Below are 19,740 nucleotides of genomic sequence, written 5' to 3' on the forward strand. Positions count from 1 at the left end.
CTCACTCACTCACTCACCCGCCCGCCCGCGCGGCGCCACAGCCACCGCCAACCGCCGCTGCCGGCTCCAGCGCCCAGGCCCGGCAACCGCCGCCGCCGCCTCTCGCGAGAGCCGCAGCCGCGCACGAAGGAGGAAGCGGCGGCGCCCAGATCTCACGAGACTTGCAGGGGAGGGGGCGGGGCGGCGGCCGACGCCGTTGCTAGGGCCTGTCCCGCCGCGCCCAGGCGGCCGTCGCCATGGCGACGGCGCCGGCCCGGGCCTGCCCGAGGGGGCCGCCGCCCTCGGGAGTCCCCGGCCCCAGCCCCAGTGCCGGCCCCAGCCCCGATCCCGGGCCCGGCCGCGGGCCCGTTCTCGACCTTGACCACTGCTACGGCCGCGGCCGGGCGCCCCCGCAGCGCCTGCGGCCGGCCAGGGCGGCGAGGACGCAGGCCTGAGGCGCTGGAGGGCGAGCGCCTCCCGCCGGCGTGACGAGCGGCGCCGCCCGCCTGCCGCCACGGAGAGGTAAAGAGGTGGGAAAGACAGGGAAGATGCTCCAGTTTCCCCTCAGGAGCTACTCTGAGGGGCTGGTGACCGGACAGCTGCTTCTCTGCTAGAGCGCTCAGCGTTTGCCCGCAGGGGCTGTGAGGAACGACCGTTACAGGTGCCTCAGAGCAGGCGGTAGACAGGGTCCAGGCCTCTCCACGTCCATCCATCACTGCCTGGCACACGAGTGGGGAAAAGCCAGAGAGTTAAGGCACAAAGATTAGCTCATCTGGGCTAGCTCCTGCCTCATCCAAGGACTGTAATTTTTAGGATTGTATAGTGCTCTAGGTTATATAGGGGCTATGTAATCTGCAGTCTATTTGGGAATATAATAGCAGATGCGGCTATCGTTCCCTAATCCCCTGCACAGCTATTATATGTCCCACATCACAAGCAGCTTCCGTTCCAAGTACTGAAGTGCTGCAGTTGTGTAGATTGCAGAGCCCTGTGCACTTCTCCTTGGGGGAGAACAGACTGATACCGAGCCCTAGCTATATTCAGGTTTAAAGGCAACATTTATCTCTTTTCTAAAGGTATTCTCTGTATCATCATTATTAAATATAGGCAGAGCTTGACTTTCAGGTCCGTAGAACTCTAGACAGTATATACATTAAAGCAAATTGAAAATAGTGGAGAGTTTGGGAGGAGGAAGAGAAAGAGCAAATCTCTGCCTAAACATTTGAATATTGATCTATTCCCCTTTGTGCGTTGTGGGAAGCCAGTTCTGTTGCACAGTGGATATTCTGGGGCAGATTCACTGTGGAGATTAGCCATCTTCTGTGGGGATCTTTTATATCAGAACTTCAGAAAGTGCTTTTTTACACTACTGTTGGACCAGAACTCCTAGGGAAAGCATGTAGGCAAGAGGAGACATGAATCTATTCACTGTCAATGAGTCTCTTCACCTCAAACAGGGTTCTAATTAAAAATCAATGCAGAAAATACACAAACAATATTGAAAACAGTGATATTATTGGTTGCACTTCTGAATTGAAGTGCTTAAATTGCACTAGCTTGGCTTTGGGAGTTCTTTTTCTGGAGGCTGAAACTATTTCTAGCCGATTGTTACTCTTGGAAATCTGAGAAAATAAGATAGAGCATAAAGGGAAAAGAAAAGAAAAAAGAAGAGGGAAACATCTGAATACAAACAAATATAAATGTCAGAGCCTCCTTTAGACACAGTCATGGACATCTTAACCATTGTATAAGCAATTACTTGTAATACAACTAGTAGAGTAATACAAGCAAAGTAATACTGATGATGGGGATGGGAACATTGCAGAAACATGAGTGACAATCCACGTTCGGGTATCGTCAGACTTGAAGATGCATTACTATCACTTATTTTGCAATGTTAGTATCAAACTGGAGGAGAAAATTGATAAAGTGGCTATGAAATTCCGGAGATTATRACTCTGTAACCTATGTCTGCTGTGCGGTTCTTACGTATCTTACAGAGTATCTTCCTCATTTGGGGTCACTTACATATTAATCTAAAATTTCAATGAATGTTAATCTTTGGCCTCATCCAATGCATTAATAGATCTGACTGCTTCAGGCATGGAATCTTAAATAGACCAAGTCATATGTAAGACAGAGGGCGAAGGGAAGGAAAGAGGGTAACGGAGCAAGGATTTGTCTCTTTACAATACTAAATGGCCTATGAAAGCCAGAAACTTTACTACAATATGCAGCAAAATGTGAATCCATTGAAATAATTTTTCCTTTCTTTACCAATAGTCACAGTGGCAAATCATGCAGTTCTAGGAAATCCACCAGTAGAACAGTGGTGTGCCAACACAACCCCTACGAAAGCAGTGAATACGCTAACTAGACAAGTAGTCAAATGTTACATGCTGTTTAACTCTAATCTGAGCAATACTTAACAGCAGTATTTACAGCAGCCAACATCAAAAGCAATTAAGAAAACCAAATCAACAGTAATTAAATGACTAGCAGCAGATTTTACCTTCAGATCTTACAATTTATCTAGTTTAATTATTAGTTTTCTTGATTTTGACTTTCTTAATTTGCATGTTTCTTAAGCATGCTGCTTTTCTACTTCCCCTGAAGATGATACTAGCACTTGCTGTTTCAATGATGAGTCATGAATGAGAAACAGGATTATGTTTCTTTTTCAGACAATATTATAAAAGTAGGTGTTACAATAGGGATGCATCTTCACAGGATAGCTCTCTGAGGGCAAAAAGCCTGTCTCAGACCAGAAAACAAGAGTTTGTGCCTTTCAAGGACACGTGCATGGAGACTACAGTCTTCAGGGAGGGAGGCCTTCTAGAGACACTGCAGAAGCCCATGTTTGGAAGGCTGATTGTGTGCATGCAAAACAATGTGGACTTGATACCCTCTTAGGTTTTTCTAACCTTATCTCATTGTAACAGGAGACATAAGAAGTCTCTGATGGCAGTCATAGGCATGTCTGAGTCCATTGTGAAGTGCAAATTCAGTGTTTACGTTGCTTACATCAAAGTACTCACCCTGGCATAGACTTAAGGCAAATTCCAGGGCATCCTTGGGAGAAAAAACTTGAGTCTGAGACTGTTTAATGTGTTTTGAATGACAAAGGCTGGAGATGAGATTTTGGTTCATGCTAGCTGAAATTTCTGTATTCAGCCACATGCAAGCTCAATTCTTTGTCTCTATTACACTGTCCTCTTTGAAAGATAGGTATACAGTACTGTTTACCTCTCCATATGGTTAATTCTTCCATGTATCTTTATCATACTTGTTATTTGTCTGCCACTGTGCTGTCTTAGCCCTTCTGAAGAGTCATACTGTATGCAGAAAAAGTGACAGTGGGTTTAGCCATGAATGAAACAATGCTGAGCATAGTTTGTCTATGGCTATATTGCTAAGTTCATCATGTTCAGTGGTGCTTCATCTGTCTTTGATGCTCAAGCCCTTTTTCAGCAAAGGGTATCTTTCCAAGTGTACAGAAATTTAAAATACTTGTATAAATTTGTTTCGTCTACTGGATAGTTGAAGATTAGGAAGAACAAAAGGGAATTCTTTAGCTGACAGGGTTCTTTGTTTAGATCGAGAAGAAAGAGATTATGAATATGGCACTTGAAGATTATATAGCTTCTGCAACTTTGTTGTTATTGTATGGGGACATAAATGGATTTATGCTAGGTGATAGCCTTTGATTTTAACCACCAGTTTCATTCTGTGACAAAAGGAAAAGTAAGAACTGCATTCATTGTCATTTTACTACCTATTGCCATGTTATACTTACTAAGCCATTTTATTTTGCCCAGGCTAAATTGTATCAGTGTAGTAACAAGTCCGTCAGTTATTATGCTTTAAAATAATGTCCAAGAGCTTTGGTCCACTTTATTTAGTAATATGTAAGTGAGACATAGGTACAAAATGCAGTGTAATTCCTTTAAGTTAGCACAAACATCTGATAAAAGAATAAATAGAAAGTGCACTTTAAGGCCTCAATCCTACAAATAGACACATGACGTGGAATTCTTGCCTGCATGTGGGCACACAAGTGTGCACAGGCATATCATCTACTTGCAGCATCAGGGCCTTTACGTTAGTAAAAGTATAGCCAAGATTATGAACTAGTCCACTATGATTATGAACTATGTCCACTAGTTACAAGTACCTTTCTAGACTCCAGCAGACTGCATTTGTATTTGTAATTATTTATGGGGTTTTCACTAGGTTCCCGAAAGTGTGCTGAACATCACACAAATAAGAAGAAATCTGGAAACATGCATATAGACACTTTGGCTTAGAACAGCAGTTTTCTAAGATTTGAGCTCTGTCAATGACCATTTTGGAGGAAACAGCCGTTAATCCTACTAAGAAAATGTCCTTATTATTCAGAAATGGTTGAGGGTGCTAAGCACATATCTATATATATCATTCGAAACAGTTTTGTATTTACTGTTCTCCTTTTTTTTCAATATTGTGGTTATCATAATGGATTTTTTCTGCATACTTACATCCAGTTCTTTTTGAATCCTGTTTAGAGTTTTTGTGTATTGTAGCTTATGGTTCCTCTTCATTGTGTTATTTTCTGCAGGTCAATGGTTCTCATCCCAGAGACTTGACAAGTTAAAATTTGTTTTAAAAGTCTCATGACAATAAGAAAATGAGGAACTTTATTTATGAGAGAACTATTTCTGCAATTAATTGTAGATTGTTACATTTCAGAAGAGGGAAGGGTAATCAAACCATCCCTTCATTTCAGTATTTTGCTTAATTTCATTCTTATATTTCTTGCAGAACTTATTTTAATTCTATCCCATTCAACTTTAATCTTAAGCTTTGCCTTCCTACTTTAATTTCTTATGTTTGCTCTTGTTTATCTTAAATTGATATCTTGCAGTTTTTCCTACGTAATTGAAGCTCACATAATTTTTGGCCTTCTTCCTAAAATAAATGTGAATCTAGATTCACATGTTTTCTTTAGTACAAAGTTATACAGTTTGACAATAGGCAAAATTATGCCCTATTCCGGGGACAAGTTCTGCTGCATTTATTCATTTTTCATTATCAGGTTAAGTAGACAGAGAGATTACATACAAGTATTCTCTGTATAAGAGTAATAGAACTGATCTTAAATGCTTTTTCAACCCTCTTTTTTTTAATTTTATGTTTGAAATTGAAATTTATAAGATGTAAAAGCCATTTGAAAGATACCCAGATAGAAAGACTGCTAAAAGAAATTAGCAGTGAGGGTCATGGGTGGGCTGCAATTACCTTTTATTATTTGGTTGTGAAATACCTAACTCGATGGGGCTATAAACTTGAATGGAGCCTTTAATCCTTATTGTAATTTGAATAAATAATAATAAAATGCCCTACTTGATCAGTGATCTACAGACACATGCTTACTTGGACAGACAAAATGCTCTGGCTCTTTTCATTATGGTTTTGTTTTGATGAGTACATCCATGTAAGCTTTATCCAGATCGATGGATTTCTTCTGCATTGTTGCCCGCAAATGCTCAGGGAGCAATCTCCGACTCCTAATCTCCCCCAAGACAATATCATCCTTGTTTCGAGGCCTCTGGGTCCTATCATCCTCGAGGGCACTGTGCACGTCCTGCAATTTCATCTGCAGCCAGTCCTGTCTCTCCACAGCATGTCGATGTTCTCCAAGATTATGCATTAATTGCATCTCACTCACTGATCTTTTCCTGTACAAAAGGAAGGAAAAGATAGAGGCTCATCATGGCCCTCCTTGAATTCTTAAACTTCACACAAAAACCATTTTTGGGAACTTTTGGATGGCACTGCAGTACGGAGCTGTAGAACCTATCTTTCTAATTTGTAAGGGCTAGCATGACATCTGGAGAAGAGAAGGAAGGTGGATGATGATATATTAAAGGTAATGGATTTATTAGTGAGAAGGAAGCAAAAAAATGTGAAGTAATTCTGTTATGCAACAGTGTTTGGCTACAGTAAGTTTATCACTTATTTTTGCTGTTGTAGTTGAGCTCAGGGCTTACATGATAATAGATAACAGTAATCAGTTATCAGTAATATCCATAATAAAATGATGGCACTTATTCAAAGGCAGTTTTCTGTGAACACTATGGCTTAGGAAGCACGATTTCCTGTGGATTTGTCTCTCAAGGCTAACTGATATTAGTGTATAAACAAGTGTGAGTCTCAGCTAAAGATTCTCCCAAAACTAGGGCTCCTGTGTAGACCACCAAGTGTTCAGTAAGGGATACAACTTATACAGCTAGGGACATGCTTATGTGTTTTTTTTTCCTGTACTCAGCTGCTTATTTTTCAAAAAATGCGTAAGAACTAAGTGTATTTGAGATCTCTACAGTTATGCATAAAGACAGAATTGGGCGAGTTTGGCTTAAAGTGGCCAAAGGGTTCAAAAGTGGGGACAGGAGGACTCACAAACACATAAAATTCTATGCAGACAGACAAATTGACCATTTTCTCACCAACAGCTAAAATCATCCTTCAAACTTCAGCAGGGTTTAATAATGTACTTACATCATTGGTCGTCCATCGCACTTCGTAAAAAAACAAATGGCGTAAAAAATTATTGCAGTCTTGGCCAGATTTTGTATAGAAGTCATTTTGCCTATAAATATAGAAGTGAATAGATATGTGAATGTGTATTTCAAATAATTTCTGTTTAAATAACTTAAAAGAAATTTAGTTTATAAAAAAAGTTAAAGACATCAGAAAAGTGTTATTGAAAAGTATTTTTCTCGTGGAATGTGTTAGAGCAAGGAAATTTAGACAGGGAATAATTAGACTTTATTTTTAATGTTAATTTTGTGAACAACTTACTGTAATTTCTTAGGCAACTCTTAAGAACTTCTGTCAACCTCAGTTGTCCTGCATCATCAGCATATCTCTACACATCACTGAGATACTTGGGTGCAAAACACCGTGTCCTTGCAATAAAATTATTAGCATTTAGAAATCATTTATACTTGATACTCTCCAAGTATGTTAAAATACTTGTATATAACTATGCAGATGATTTTTTTTCTTTTATCTACTTCTGGTGTGTCACTGAGTTCCATATTCTCTAGTATGAACAACTGGACACTGTTCTTCACAATTCTTGCATGGTGGCATAACTCTACTGAGTCATGTTATTCCCCACTGAGTTGCATAAGAGAAATCAGAACTGAGCCTCCCATTTTTCGGTATTAATACTGCATTGCCAGTGTTAATTCTACTCTGCTCAGTGTATCATCAGCCAAACTGTCACTTGGGATATACCTGGAGAATACTTAGTACTGATGATGCTGCAACAGGCAGAAATAAAACAGCCCAAATTTCAGTTTGCAATTTGGATTTTCAGTATTGACAGCCAGAAAAGACATCTTTTTGTTATAACTTATACAATTTGTAACAGAATAATGGAGACATAATAAATACAGAACTCCATAGTGCTATTTTTTTTCAGTATTTTATACAGGACAAAAAGCATAATATCTTACATGAGAATATAGTTATGCTCCTAGCAGTCCATCTAATTCARTATTATGAATTGAAGAGTTGAATTCACTTAAGATATTTCTAATTCACTTTCTCAGATTTTTTCATTTCACAAATCTGGTTCAGATAATAGAATAATTTAATCTTACTTATATTCCTTTTTTAGATAGTCAGAAAAGAAGCTAAAGTAAAAGCTGAGTAATGAATCAATGATTAAATCAATCTTCTAGAAAACTTGGAAATAAAAAAGTATACTTACCAGATACTATCTTAAACAGATTTCTGGTCTGAGTATGTCAGCAGCTGACTGTCCCTTGATGTCAAGTATATTTAAAGACTACTGAATTGGTCTAGTGAACCCCTTAAATGTAACTTTAAAATAGAGCTTCTAAGTAACTTAGAAGCCCTTTTATTGTCTCAGTTGATGTCACTCTTGACACACACCCTCCTGACCCTCATGTACCCACCCTCAGATGCTTTTGTTAATTGGGCATTTACAGAGAAAAGAAAGGTCTCAGCAAAAAGAAAGTATTCTGGATAACTGTGAACAAGTTGAACTTTTAAATTCAGATTCCCTATTATGCATAGCTTTGCGCACAGGCTAACATGATCTCTGAAGCTATAGTAAAGATTTGCAAAGAAAGATTTGTCATGTTAAATGCAGACAGGTAGAATTTAAGATTATGCAGTGGGGTTAGTGATCTATAAATATAAGCTTAAAACAAAATACTGAAAGGCTAATAATTTGTAATAGTTATGGGAAGTGAAAGTAGTCATTTGAGATCGGATACTAGGTTTCTTTGAGAAAGAATATACTGAGGAAGGGCAGACACCCCAGTATCTGCCCTTCTAAATGATAGAGGATCATTTCCAAGGTGTTTTTAATGAATAGCTGGTGATACTGAAAAAGTTTTTAAAATATAGTGCTAGACTCTCACTATTCTGTCATATATGCCTGTGAATATCCCTGAATTGCTCAGACAAGCCAGATATAAGAGAGGCATTTGAAGAGGCTGTGATATAAATTAGTGCTTTATTAATTTTGGAAAAGAAATATAGAACTCTTTGCCTACATTCTAAGAAATTAAACGTGTGTAAATCAGCAATACTTCCTCTATGTATGAAGAAAGAGTATTTTTGGCTGCCAGATACTTTTCCTATATGTTTCTTCTGGGTTCCAGCATGTTTCTCCAGAAAAAAAAGAAGAAGAAAAAAAAAAGTTTACATCTGCACACTTTAGTACACTATTGGAAGCTATCATTGCTTTACCAGAAACATTGTTTAGATAATGTTGTATTGTAGTATTTCACAAAGAGATAGAAGATACTTTTTATAATATTCATTTACCCAGGCAGTATTCTCATGGGGAAAGGAAAGACTATTATAACCAGAGGCTCCATAAAGTTCTGAAAAGAGCTCATGATTCTCTCAGTAAACAGTAAACTAAGAAGTAAAGAAACTACTCATTTAAATGATTTCAAGAAAACAGGATAGAGATGGTTTCCTGTGTGATACATCACAGGATATATGTCAGTTGTCAATGTGCTTCCACCTACACACAGAGAAAACATACAGAGGTTTATGGGATTTTGCTAGGAGATTTATATCTGATCTGGCTGCTAGCAATGCTAACCTAAAGGCTTTAGTAAATAAAATGTATGGTGTACACCCGAATGCCAGGAAAGGATTTGAAAAATCGCTACACAATGGGTAAAGAAAGGCACCATTTTTTAGATTCAACAATAATAAACATAAACAAAATCTTCAAAGCAAGGCCTCAAGGAAGTGCTCTTGCAAAGGCTGGGCAGCCATTTGGAACCTCTAGCATATAACAGCAAAACCTTAACTAAAGGCTAAGCATTATAAACTCTAGTGTCTATATAAAAATATGTTTTCATATAAACTGAGAGCAACTGATAGCAAAAAGTGGCAATAAGCCTTTAGCAGTGGATGCAAAATGAGTATTAGCAGATCTGGGTTGCTGAGGTTAATTTCTTAGTAGTAGTTGCATCCCTTGCAACTCATATGTAAATCCTGAGGAGAGACCCCGTTCCAGGGCTTTGAATAAAACTGAGATAGAGAAAACCCAAGAGTATGATCTTGTAATTCTAAATACTCTGCTAGCTTCATACAAATATAGTCTGTTACAGTAGCTGCCCTTAAAAAAGATGTAATTTTAGCTAGCTTGTTTGCTGCCTACCCAGTCTTTATGCTCCTGTTGAAAGAGGATTTCTTATTCAATATCATTTTTATTCAAAGATGCAAAATTAGTTACTCTTTAAATGTCAAACAAAGATTACTAAACTTGATATGTGAAAGACGTTTTTGTGTGTGGAAGAATATGGAAGACAAATTAGAACTGTGCGGAAGACAAATTAGAACTGTGCTATTTGCTTCAGATGAGAGAATATACAGAAAATAGTAAAAATATGAAATATATACCCCAATGTTTTTCAGTAAAAAGGGCCTATGATAGTAAGTACAAAAACCTTAAATTACAGTTCCAAATTGGCATAATTCATTTGTATATGCAGAAAATTTGTTTTGGTTTATTACACCTGATACCTGGAAGTGTTATTATTTGAAAATACAGCTGCTAATACCTTATCCTGTATGTGTCATCTGTATTTGCTGAACATGGTGTATCAAATGTAGGAATGACAGATAATGAACAAAATGAATGCCATTCTTTTATGAAATACTGTAATTGTGAACATTTTTATTTAAACACAATGTATCCACTGTCCAATGGTCAGTGAAAGTAGAAAGTAGTATTGAGCTTTTTCAGAAGATGCTTAAGAAAGATGGAGATTAATGTTCAGATTCAAAATTTTCTCTTTCTTAAGCATCCTTTTAACAAATTCAGATCCCTTTTGGGCAGTGCTTAATGGAACAGCAGAAAGCAGGAAACCAGTGCCAACCCTTGCTGAAATGCTGTTAGATAGGAGGAGGAGTCTCTTATGAAAATATCCTCTGCCAGTAAGGTGCCCACAGAAGAGAACAGATCTATAGGGGACATTTTTGTTTCTCTGGGAACAGAAGGAAGAAAAACACAGTGGATTCTGAGTTTCTGAAATTCTGAAAACTGCAGGCGATGAATGAGCCAATGCAGTGGATATAACTGAATAGAACAGTCCAGAAACCACAAACCATTATATGTTTCAGGTATCTACCAGACAAAGGAGACTGATTCTGAGACTGATTGCAAACAATTGGTTTTTGTGTTGCATTACCAATACTGAATTTTCTTTTCCTTTGGAAGAGGGAGAGATGGGTAACTTTTTATGAGATGTGGGTTGAAATGTAATAATGCTTGGAAGACTGGTTCAAATTTGTGATTATTTCTTCAAGTGTGTTAGTCAACTCTCTCAGGCTAGGGAGAGTTCTCGTTAATCATCACCTAAAACCAAGGAATGCTGTACTTGAAGTGAGACAATATAGTGGTATACTCCCGATTGTATTATGATAATAGCTAATCTATGACATCAGGCACTATAGCTGTAGACATCAAACAAGGAAATGGTACTTCTGAAGGAGAAGGGTGAAAATTGAAAATACTGGAATCCTTGTGTGGGAGAGAAGAGCTGACCACAGCCTTTTCCTCTGAAAAGCCTTTTCCTTGATCAGTTATAGAAATACTCTTCCCTGACCTTCCCTTATAGATTGAGTAGATGCTTTAACCAACTGTGCATGAAAAAATCTCTGTGCTGCTTTGTTTGCAGGAGGCATGCCACCTTGCTTTGAATTTGTGCCATTGAATGTAATCAGATTCCAGGGCTGAAAACAAGTTGGAAGCAATTAGACAGATTTTACAGCCAGGTAAGTGAATAAAACAAAATATTCTGAAAATACTGAATTCTGTACAACCTCCATCTTATATTCTCTCCATTCTGTCAGGAAAAATGACTGTAATGCATCTCTAAACTAAACACAACCTGAGATATATTACTGGATTATGGTTAGATGACAGAGTACTTTCTAGTATTATACCCTAAGTGACTAGAGCATAGTTTTCACAAATTAATTGCATAATCTGGTGTATTAATATTCCTGTAGAGATCTTAATCCTATAAATTTGAGTTAAGGTTTAAGTACTGAAGTCAGATTATTTCCATGTTATTTATAAAATCAGACTTCTGCCATTTTGCTTATTTCAGCCAGCAGTTCCAGATAGACTTCATTSTAACCAGAACTGTAGCTAGCACAGTATTAGTAGATCATTGAGCAAGGGAACAAAGTAATTGGTRACACAGTGGATGACTGGTGAGGCAACCTTTCTAAATGTGTCCGAGGAATGTTTCTGCCTTGACACAATGAAGATCCAAMGTGACAGTCAGTAAACTCTTCAGATCTTCACTTGATTGACAAGATTTGTGGCTTTTCAAATACCACAGCAACATGTTTGGTAATTTATGTAAGTAATGTGGGATATCCTCAGGTGTTCATTGGGTTCCTGCAACTAGATGAAGCTTCGATCACATGCCAAGTTCCAATTAGATGGAAAACAACAAATGGCCTTATATGAAAATCAAAACATAGCACAACACAATTTCATTATGTGCCCGATCTGCTTGATACAATGTGTTTTTAGCAGCTACTGGTAAATGTGAGTTTGGAAATAATTGCTTACCAGTATATATTTCTTCAGTTACATCCTTCATCTGAGAATCACAATATTCATGAATCTCCTTGATTTCTTTGTGAGAAAAATAAATAGTGGTGTTGTTTGTTTATATGTTTCATGGACATTTAGGGAAAGACAAGTTAAATGCAAACATCACTGAGAAGATCAGAGAGAAAACAAAAGCTGTTTGATTCTAATCCCAATCACCTGTTTTTAAGTACACTTACTTACATAGTTAGTTAAACTAGACGCTATAATGATAACTGTGATCCGGATTATTTCTAGAGTTTTCAGTGATTAAATGAATCACATATGGTGTCTGAATGGATGTCTGTTTTTTTCTTTTGTTTTTTTTTCCTTGACTTTGATATATCCAAGTTAAAAGATAACAGAGATATCCCATTTATCATGGATTTTCTCTGATGACCTATCATGAACATGCCATGTTTTGATGATATGATCATGAATGTGTGAGTGTTTGCTCTCTGCATGCCACCCTACACCTTGGCTGCATAGAGTTTCATATAGCATTACATGGCTGTTTTGAAGCCTAAATGGAGAGCCCTGCTTACCTCATCTCTCTCTCATGAGAAGAATCTAAAGCTTGATGAAACAGCCCAGAACAGCCTGGAGGAATGCTACAATGGCTGTTAAGGAAAGTCATGAAGATGAAGTACATCTTATTCTCTACAGAGACATTTTTCAGTGGTCAGCAACAACAATGCTATTTTGTATCAGAAACAATAAGAAAAGCCTTGTTTATTTTCAACACATACATACTGACACATTTTTAAAGGACAGGTAGGTGTTATGAATGGACTTGATGTGTAAATGTTCATAGAATTGCATATGAAAACCTAGATGTTTCTTCAGATTTTAAAGTTCTGGTAAATCATTGTACAGTCAATAATTGCTCAGTGGAGTATTAGCTCTCATGACACTGAAACTCTATATTGTCAATGTTTTGCTGAATATATTGTGATAATGAATAATATAGTACCTTACAAATGCATTTATGACCTTTTTCAGTAAATAGCAGGCTGGTATAGTATTCAAAACCACTGTTGGATCAGCAGAATCTTGGGATTGATAGTAAATTGAAATAAATATGTATATATGTATACACACACACACACACACACACACACACTCATATATAGGTCAGATTGTGTACTGGCCTGTTGCTTGCTCTAAATACTTTGTGCAGGCTTGAATTCCCTTTCAACGTGCAATGTAGTGGTAGCGCTACTGAGGGCTCATGTTCTTATTTTGTCATCCTTGAAACTGACATGGAATCCCTGACCAGCCACCCAAGGAGACGAATTTTAGGCACACAAGTAATCTCCAGGAGAAATGCCTGTAACGCTGGGGGATAGGAGTGAGTCTAAAGCCTTCCCCCTTTTCATGGATTAAGTACCTCACTCAAGACTTCAGGATTCAGGAACTCTTTCCTGAGAATGTATCTGCACACAGAGGCACAGGCATGTACAACCTGTAAAATAAATTATTTTAAAAACAATTAATTAATCTACTAACAAAAATTTAAGTAGTTAAATATCAGTATTCATTTCATCCTAAAAGTGAGAGCTGGAGAGCAGTAGATACATATTAAATATCTGATTTGACCTAACAAAACCACAGTAAGAGTGAATGTGTTAATTTTACATAGAGTGGTCTTACAAGACTCAGGACCATACAGGATGGAACAAAGAAGGTCTGCATGTTTTATGCAGGCAACCACGTATTTTCTTGTTCTTTCTACTGAAAAGACATTTCAAGTTCATATTCCCATATTTTTTGCAGTCACTGCAGATGAGCAGATAATGTCCTAGTAAGCAATCTGGACCTTGATGAAATCTCATGGGAATGACAAGTTCAGATTACAAACAAATGATGACATTTCAGACCTTTCCTTCAATTCTCAGAAGGTTCTGAAAAAGTTGAAGAGCATAGCAAGTTAGTTGAAAAACATGAAAAATAAATAGCTTGCACAAATCTTTGTTTTGCTTGAATTACAGAAGAAAATGTTGTACTAGGTGCTGTGCAAACATGGAACAAGATGTAGAGCCTCCAATAATGGTGTTACTACGGACAAAAAATACATTTTATTTTATAGAGAGCTTTTCATTATTTGAGATGTAATTACGGCAGATAAAATGGTTTAAGTTATACACAAAAGACCTTGCCCCAGAAACAAAATTAAATAAATGAAAACTTCTAGATACAAGACTTATTAAATCACGTAATAGTTTTATATATTCTCATTAGAACTTTCTTCAAAACCTCTTTTAATGTATTTGTATATTTAGTATAATAGATCCTATTTTCTGAAGGGATAGTATTTTTTCTGCCTTTTATCACACTTATTTGGTCCGTCTTTTTCTCTGATTATTAATAGTTGTCAACATCAGATTCTCAAATTAATATTTCTTTTATAGAATTCAAAAAACATTTTAAGTACAGTTAATTTGCTTTTTATACTTCCATATTGAACAAGAATTTTCTCAAAACTCATTTTTCTTCTTAGATCTTCTGAAATGTCAATATTAGAGTGAAATTCTTGCAGTAATTCTCATAATATAATGCATCAATGAGTCTAGCACCTTCTATGCAACTTGAGCATCAGTCACTTTCTGTTCTGCTTTTTACTTCATTCTTTTCCGTGGTCTGATTTGACGGCGTGGCCTATGATAAAATGCACTTTATGGTAAGATGTGTGGGTCTCAATTAACAATTGTTTGTTTTTGTTTCTATGTTTCTCCCACAGTCTCTGTGTTGAGCCAGTGAGATTCAAAAGAGGGAAAAAATATCTTTTGGCTCAATAGATCATAATTTTTGCCTTTTCTAATAGGTCTTTCAACAGAGGAGAGCATTATTACTAACTGTAGTGGTAATTTTTGTGAATCAGATTGTACTAGTCTAAAGTAATCTAACTCAGTATTTCTCTTTTAGATCTTGTAGCCTCTTTCTTTCTGACATCAATATTTCTCATCTCTCATAAAGGTATACAGACTATCTCATTTTTAGATTTTTATTGCTAAATTGTTTTGTTCTCGATTTAGTCTCTGCTGAAATCTGTTCCTAAGATGCTTTTCTCCCTCCATATAAAATGCAAACTCCTCATCTTAATTTTCTCAGCTTTTTGCTAAAGGCCTAGATATCCACTGTCATGCATCACACATTGCCATTTTAACTAGGGCATTTTGGACTTGGATATTAACAAATCAAAATTAGCTTGCACAGTGCATGAATGACAATACAGAATGCTATGCAGTGAAGGACCTAATCATATATTTCTGCCCTCATTTTCTGCAAACCTCTGTTTACATTGTGATCTCTCTATCTCGTAGCATAGTCTAATGGAGGTAAGGACTAACCAATTCCCTCTTTGGCTCTTCATCACTTGCTGAATAGCCTGAGCAAGCCCCTTCATCTTTCCATGCTTCAGGGTCCTTATTAAAAGGGTTGTCCCTATAAAGTCCTATCCCTAACATGATGTCTTCTGTGCTGACCCCTGTGTTAGGAACAGGCTTTCCTCTATAAGCCAAAAAACTTTTGTTCTTTTCATTCTTTCGCTGTTTTATTACTGCTCATTAGCCATCTCTATTCCCTTGAATGTTTTTCAGTATTTAAGTAAAAATAACAATGAGTATATATAGACATATATATTAAATAACAGCAGAATACATAAGAAGCAGCTGAAACATATATTTCCTACTGTATACCATTTCTTCCCTTTCTATAAGTTGACTGATTCTTCATGGCTCCATGATTGTGAACTGTTCAGCTATAGACCACTCATGAATTCTTATGCACCTTTACCATTCTGTAGCAGTACCAGTGGACTTTCACAGTGATCCTACAAATGCATCTTTCTTAGAAAACAAACTGTGAGTCCATGTAAAGGAAGGATTCTGACCCCTCATCCTAGCAGTCCTGTGAAATTAAAGACAGAATAATAATATAGTCAATCACTGTATTAGTTCTCCCAAGATTAGTACCCTCTTTTCTCTCCCAAGCACTCAGAAACTCCTCTAAAATGAGTCTCCAGGTGCCTCTATCACACAAATGACCTGAAGAACAGTATAAAAGTACAGTCAGAAGCTAATAGGAAATTAGACATACTAATGTGCAAACAGATTCTGCAAGAGGCAACAGCAGCATCCTAGACCTCTAAAATCTCTTTGTATCTAGGAGCTTCATGAATGCTTTTGAGAGTATTATATATATGTACTAAGGTGTACATAAGAGGTGGCTCGAGCTAACAGTTTATTTTTGTTCCATGCTAGCATCTGTGCTGTAACTGTAGGAACAGAGTCTATAAATAACCCAGCCCAGCTACCTTCTTCAGAACTTCAGGGATGGCTGATCCCCCAAACAGATGAATTATGTAACTTAATTTTCTAAACATACCCATTCACTCTGCAAACTAGGTCCTTTGCACACCACTTTAAAATGAGTGCATCCCTCTAGCTTACAGTTGTGCAGCTGACATAGTTGTACTCCATCAGAGGAGCAATGCAAATCTTCACAGAATCACAGAATTACAGAATGGTTGAGGTTGGAAGGGACCTCTGGAGATCATCTAGTCCAACCCCCCCCCCGCTCAAGCAAAGTCACCTAGAGCATGTTAGACAGGATCGTGTCCAGGTGGGTTTTGAATATCTCCAGAGAAGGAGACTCCACAGCCTCTCTGGGCAACCTGTTCCAGTGCTCTGTCACTCTCACAGTAAAGTTCTGCTTTATATTCAGGTGCAACTTCCTGTGGTTCAATTTGTGCCCGTTGCCTCTTGTCCAGTCACTTGGCACTACTGAAAAGAGACCAGCCCCATCCTCTTGACACCCTCTGTTAAGGTATTTATAAACACGGGTAAGTTCTCCTCTCAGTCTTCTCTTCTCCAGGCTGAAGAGGCCCAGCTCTTGCAGTCTTCTTTTTACAAGAGAGATGCTCCTGTCCTCTAATCATCTTTGTAACCCTACGCTGGACTCTCTCCAGTAGCTCCTTGTCTCTCTTGTACTGGGGAGCCCAGATCTGGACACAGTACTCGAGATGAGGCCTCCCCAGGGCTGAGTAGATGGGCAGGATCACTTCCCTTGACCTGCTGGCAACAGTCTTCCTAATGCACCCCAGCATGCCATTGGCCTTCTTGGCCACAAGGGCACATTGCTGGCTCATGGTCAAGCTATTGTCCACCAGGAGTCCCAGGTCCTTCTCCGCAGAGCAGCTTTCCAGAAGATCAGCCCCCAGCCTGTACTCGTGCGTGAGGTTATTCCTCCCTAGGTGCGGGACCCTGCACTTGCCTTTGTTGAACTTCATGAGGTTCCTCTCTGCCCAGCTCTCCAGCCTGTCCAGGTCTCTCTGAATGGCAGCACAGCCCTCAGGTGTGTCAGCCACTCCTCCCAGTTTGGTATCGTTAGCGAACCTGCTGAGGAGGAGCTTTGTCCCTTCATCCAGGTCATTGATGAATAAGTTGAACGTGACTGCACCGAGTACTGACCCCTGGGGGACAATGCTAACTACAGGCCTCCAGCCAGAACTCTGCAGCTCTGATGATAGCCCTCTGAGCTCTGCCTTTCAGCCAGTTCTTAGTCCACCTCACTGTCCACTCGTCTAACCCACACTTTCTGAGCTTACCTAGGAGGATGTTATGGGAGACAGTGTCAAAAGCCTTGCTGAAGTCAAGGTACACAACGTCCACTGCTCTCCCCTCATCTACCCAGCCAGTCATTCCATCCTAGAGGGCTATCAGATTGGTTAAGTATGATTTCACCTTGGTGAATCCATGCTGACAACTCCTGATCACCTTCTTTTCCTCCACGTGCTTAGAGATGACATCCAGAATGAGCTGTTCCATCCCCTTTCCAGGGATGGAGGTGAAGCTGACCAGCCTATAGTTGCCTGGGATCTCTTTCTTGCCCTTTTTGAAGACAGTAGTGACATCGGCTTTCTTCCAGTCCTCAGGCACCTCTCTCTCTCCTGTTCTCCACGACCTTTCACAGCTGGTGGAAAGCAGCCTAGGAGTAATGTCCACTAGCTCCCTCAGCACTCGTGGGTGCATCCCATCCGGGCCCATGGATTTGTGGGTGTTAAGTTTGCCTAGAAGGTCTCTAGCCTCCTCAACCAAGAGAAATTCTTCATTTCTCCAGACTTTCTGTCTTGTTTCTTGTTTCCCTTGTTTCTGGGATTCCTGAGGGCTGACCTTAGCAGTAAAGACTGAAGCTAAGAGGGCATTCAGTAACTCTGCCTTCTCTGTATCCTTCATCACTGAGGCACCCATCCCATTCAGCACCAGGCCCACATTCTCCCTAGTCTTCCTTTTGCTAGTGTATGTGAAGCAGCCCTTCTGGTTGTCCTTGACATCCCTTGCCAGACTGAATTCCAAATGGGCCTTTACCTTCCTTGTCGCATCCCTACCTACTCCGACAACATTCCTATATTCCTCCCAAGTGGCCTCTCCCTTTTTCCATATTCTGTGGACTTCCTTCTGTTTGAGTTTTGGCAGGAGCTCCTTATTCATCCATGCAGGTCTCCTGCCCCCTTTGCTGGACTTCTTACTCATAGGGATGCACTACTCTTGAGCTTGGAAGAAGGGATGCTTGAATATTAACTAGCCTACTACCCCCCCCCCCCTTTTCCTTCTAGGGCCCTAAACCGTGGAATTCCTCCAAGTCCCCAGAGAGGCCAGAGTTTGCTCTGCTGAAGTCCAGGGTTGTGATCCTACTTATTATCCTACCCACAGCATCATGAACTCCACCGTCTCCATCATCGTTTCAGTGTATGAGGGTATAGACTTTGGCTGCAGATGTTTGTTAAAATGAATGTAAGAAAAGGAGTAGATTTCAAATATCAGASGTTAATGAAGATTCTAAAGTTAAATTTGGTAGGGGCAAAAAGGCCTACTTTTGTATGCACCAGGTAGGTTGCACATGGCTGAATTACATGAGAGGAGAAAATATTCAGTCTGAATCATGCACATTTGTAATTCTGTCCTTGACTTAAGATTACAACAGAAGCTGGAGAAGTGTTTCTTCCTCTGGAAAACAATAGTATTTAAGAAACACTTAATACTAAAGGGAAGATCTCAATATGGAGTTCTGAAATTTGTTTTTAAAGGAGCCACTGCATACAAATCTGCAGACCTTATGTATAGTAAGTGGAATATCATAAAATGAGCAGTAAGACAAACTACCTAACATACCTTCCTTGGATCAAATGCTCTCTAAAACTCTACTACGATCGTTTTACTGTGAACTCATATACCGGGAATATTTGCATACAATATGCGAGAATACCACAGGAGTTCTGAATGCACACAATTATATGTCAAATTATTGTTTTATCAAGCTGAGCAGTAACATACCTCACTGCCACAGTGTCTAAGTAGCCTAGCAGTGTGAAGAAAGGATACCAGATTGGAATGGGCAGATCTGAATACACACATGCTCAATACAACTTCATCACATTAGGAATGTACTTAGAGGAATCGTATCCTTCCAGGAAAGTGTGCTGTACAGCTCTGTTATCATTAATGTCAGAACAGGTCTCTTGCTTGTTTTCCAGAAGTACAAAAAAAGTTAATTCTCATACCATCTTTGAGGAAGAATTACACTATCCATTTTACAGATAGGTGAATAGA

At 38.9% G+C, this 19,740-nt stretch overlaps 2 protein-coding genes and 1 long non-coding RNA gene across 5 annotated transcripts in view; 1 reads left to right on the forward strand and 2 right to left on the reverse strand.

Moving 5' to 3' along the window:
• Positions 1–106, reverse strand: part of BTBD10 (BTB domain containing 10) — a 28,807-nt gene extending 28,701 nt beyond the window's left edge. For both annotated transcript variants that reach the window (XM_085300833.1, XM_085300831.1), the window contains exon 1: positions 18–106. The gene's annotated coding sequence lies outside the window, so the exon portion shown is untranslated. The remainder of the gene's footprint in view (positions 1–17) is intronic.
• A 182-nt stretch (positions 107–288) lies between these two features.
• The window catches only part of LOC146598088 (uncharacterized), a 36,946-nt gene continuing 17,494 nt past the window's right edge, over positions 289–19,740 (forward strand). For both annotated transcript variants that reach the window (XR_014895313.1, XR_014895314.1), the window contains exons 1-2: positions 289–501; positions 11,202–11,298. This is a non-coding gene — a long non-coding RNA (uncharacterized LOC146598088). The remainder of the gene's footprint in view (positions 502–11,201; positions 11,299–19,740) is intronic.
• PTH (parathyroid hormone) lies at positions 5,423–6,611 on the reverse strand. The gene is made up of 2 exons (XM_085300786.1): positions 6,517–6,611; positions 5,423–5,696 (listed from the first exon to the last, which is right to left on the reverse strand). Exons 1-2 carry the CDS (start codon positions 6,600–6,602, stop codon positions 5,423–5,425), a joined length of 360 nt encoding a protein of 119 aa, XP_085156912.1. The 5' UTR covers positions 6,603–6,611.

The sequence above is a fragment of the Rhea americana genome, unplaced genomic scaffold, assembly GCF_003343005.1.
Source record: "Rhea americana isolate MKP2758 unplaced genomic scaffold, rheAme1 scaffold_17, whole genome shotgun sequence".
NCBI classification, from domain to species: Eukaryota; Metazoa; Chordata; class Aves; order Rheiformes; family Rheidae; genus Rhea; species Rhea americana.

Bases quoted from the DNA above. Each gene is read 5' to 3' on its own strand.
- PTH (XM_085300786.1), bottom strand. From the start codon at position 6,602: ATGACTTCTATACAAAATCTGGCCAAGACTGCAATAATTTTTTACGCC. The intron at 5,697-6,516 runs GTAAGTACATTA...CCTTTTGTACAG, and splicing joins TGCGATGGACGACCAATGAT to GAAAAGATCAGTGAGTGAGA.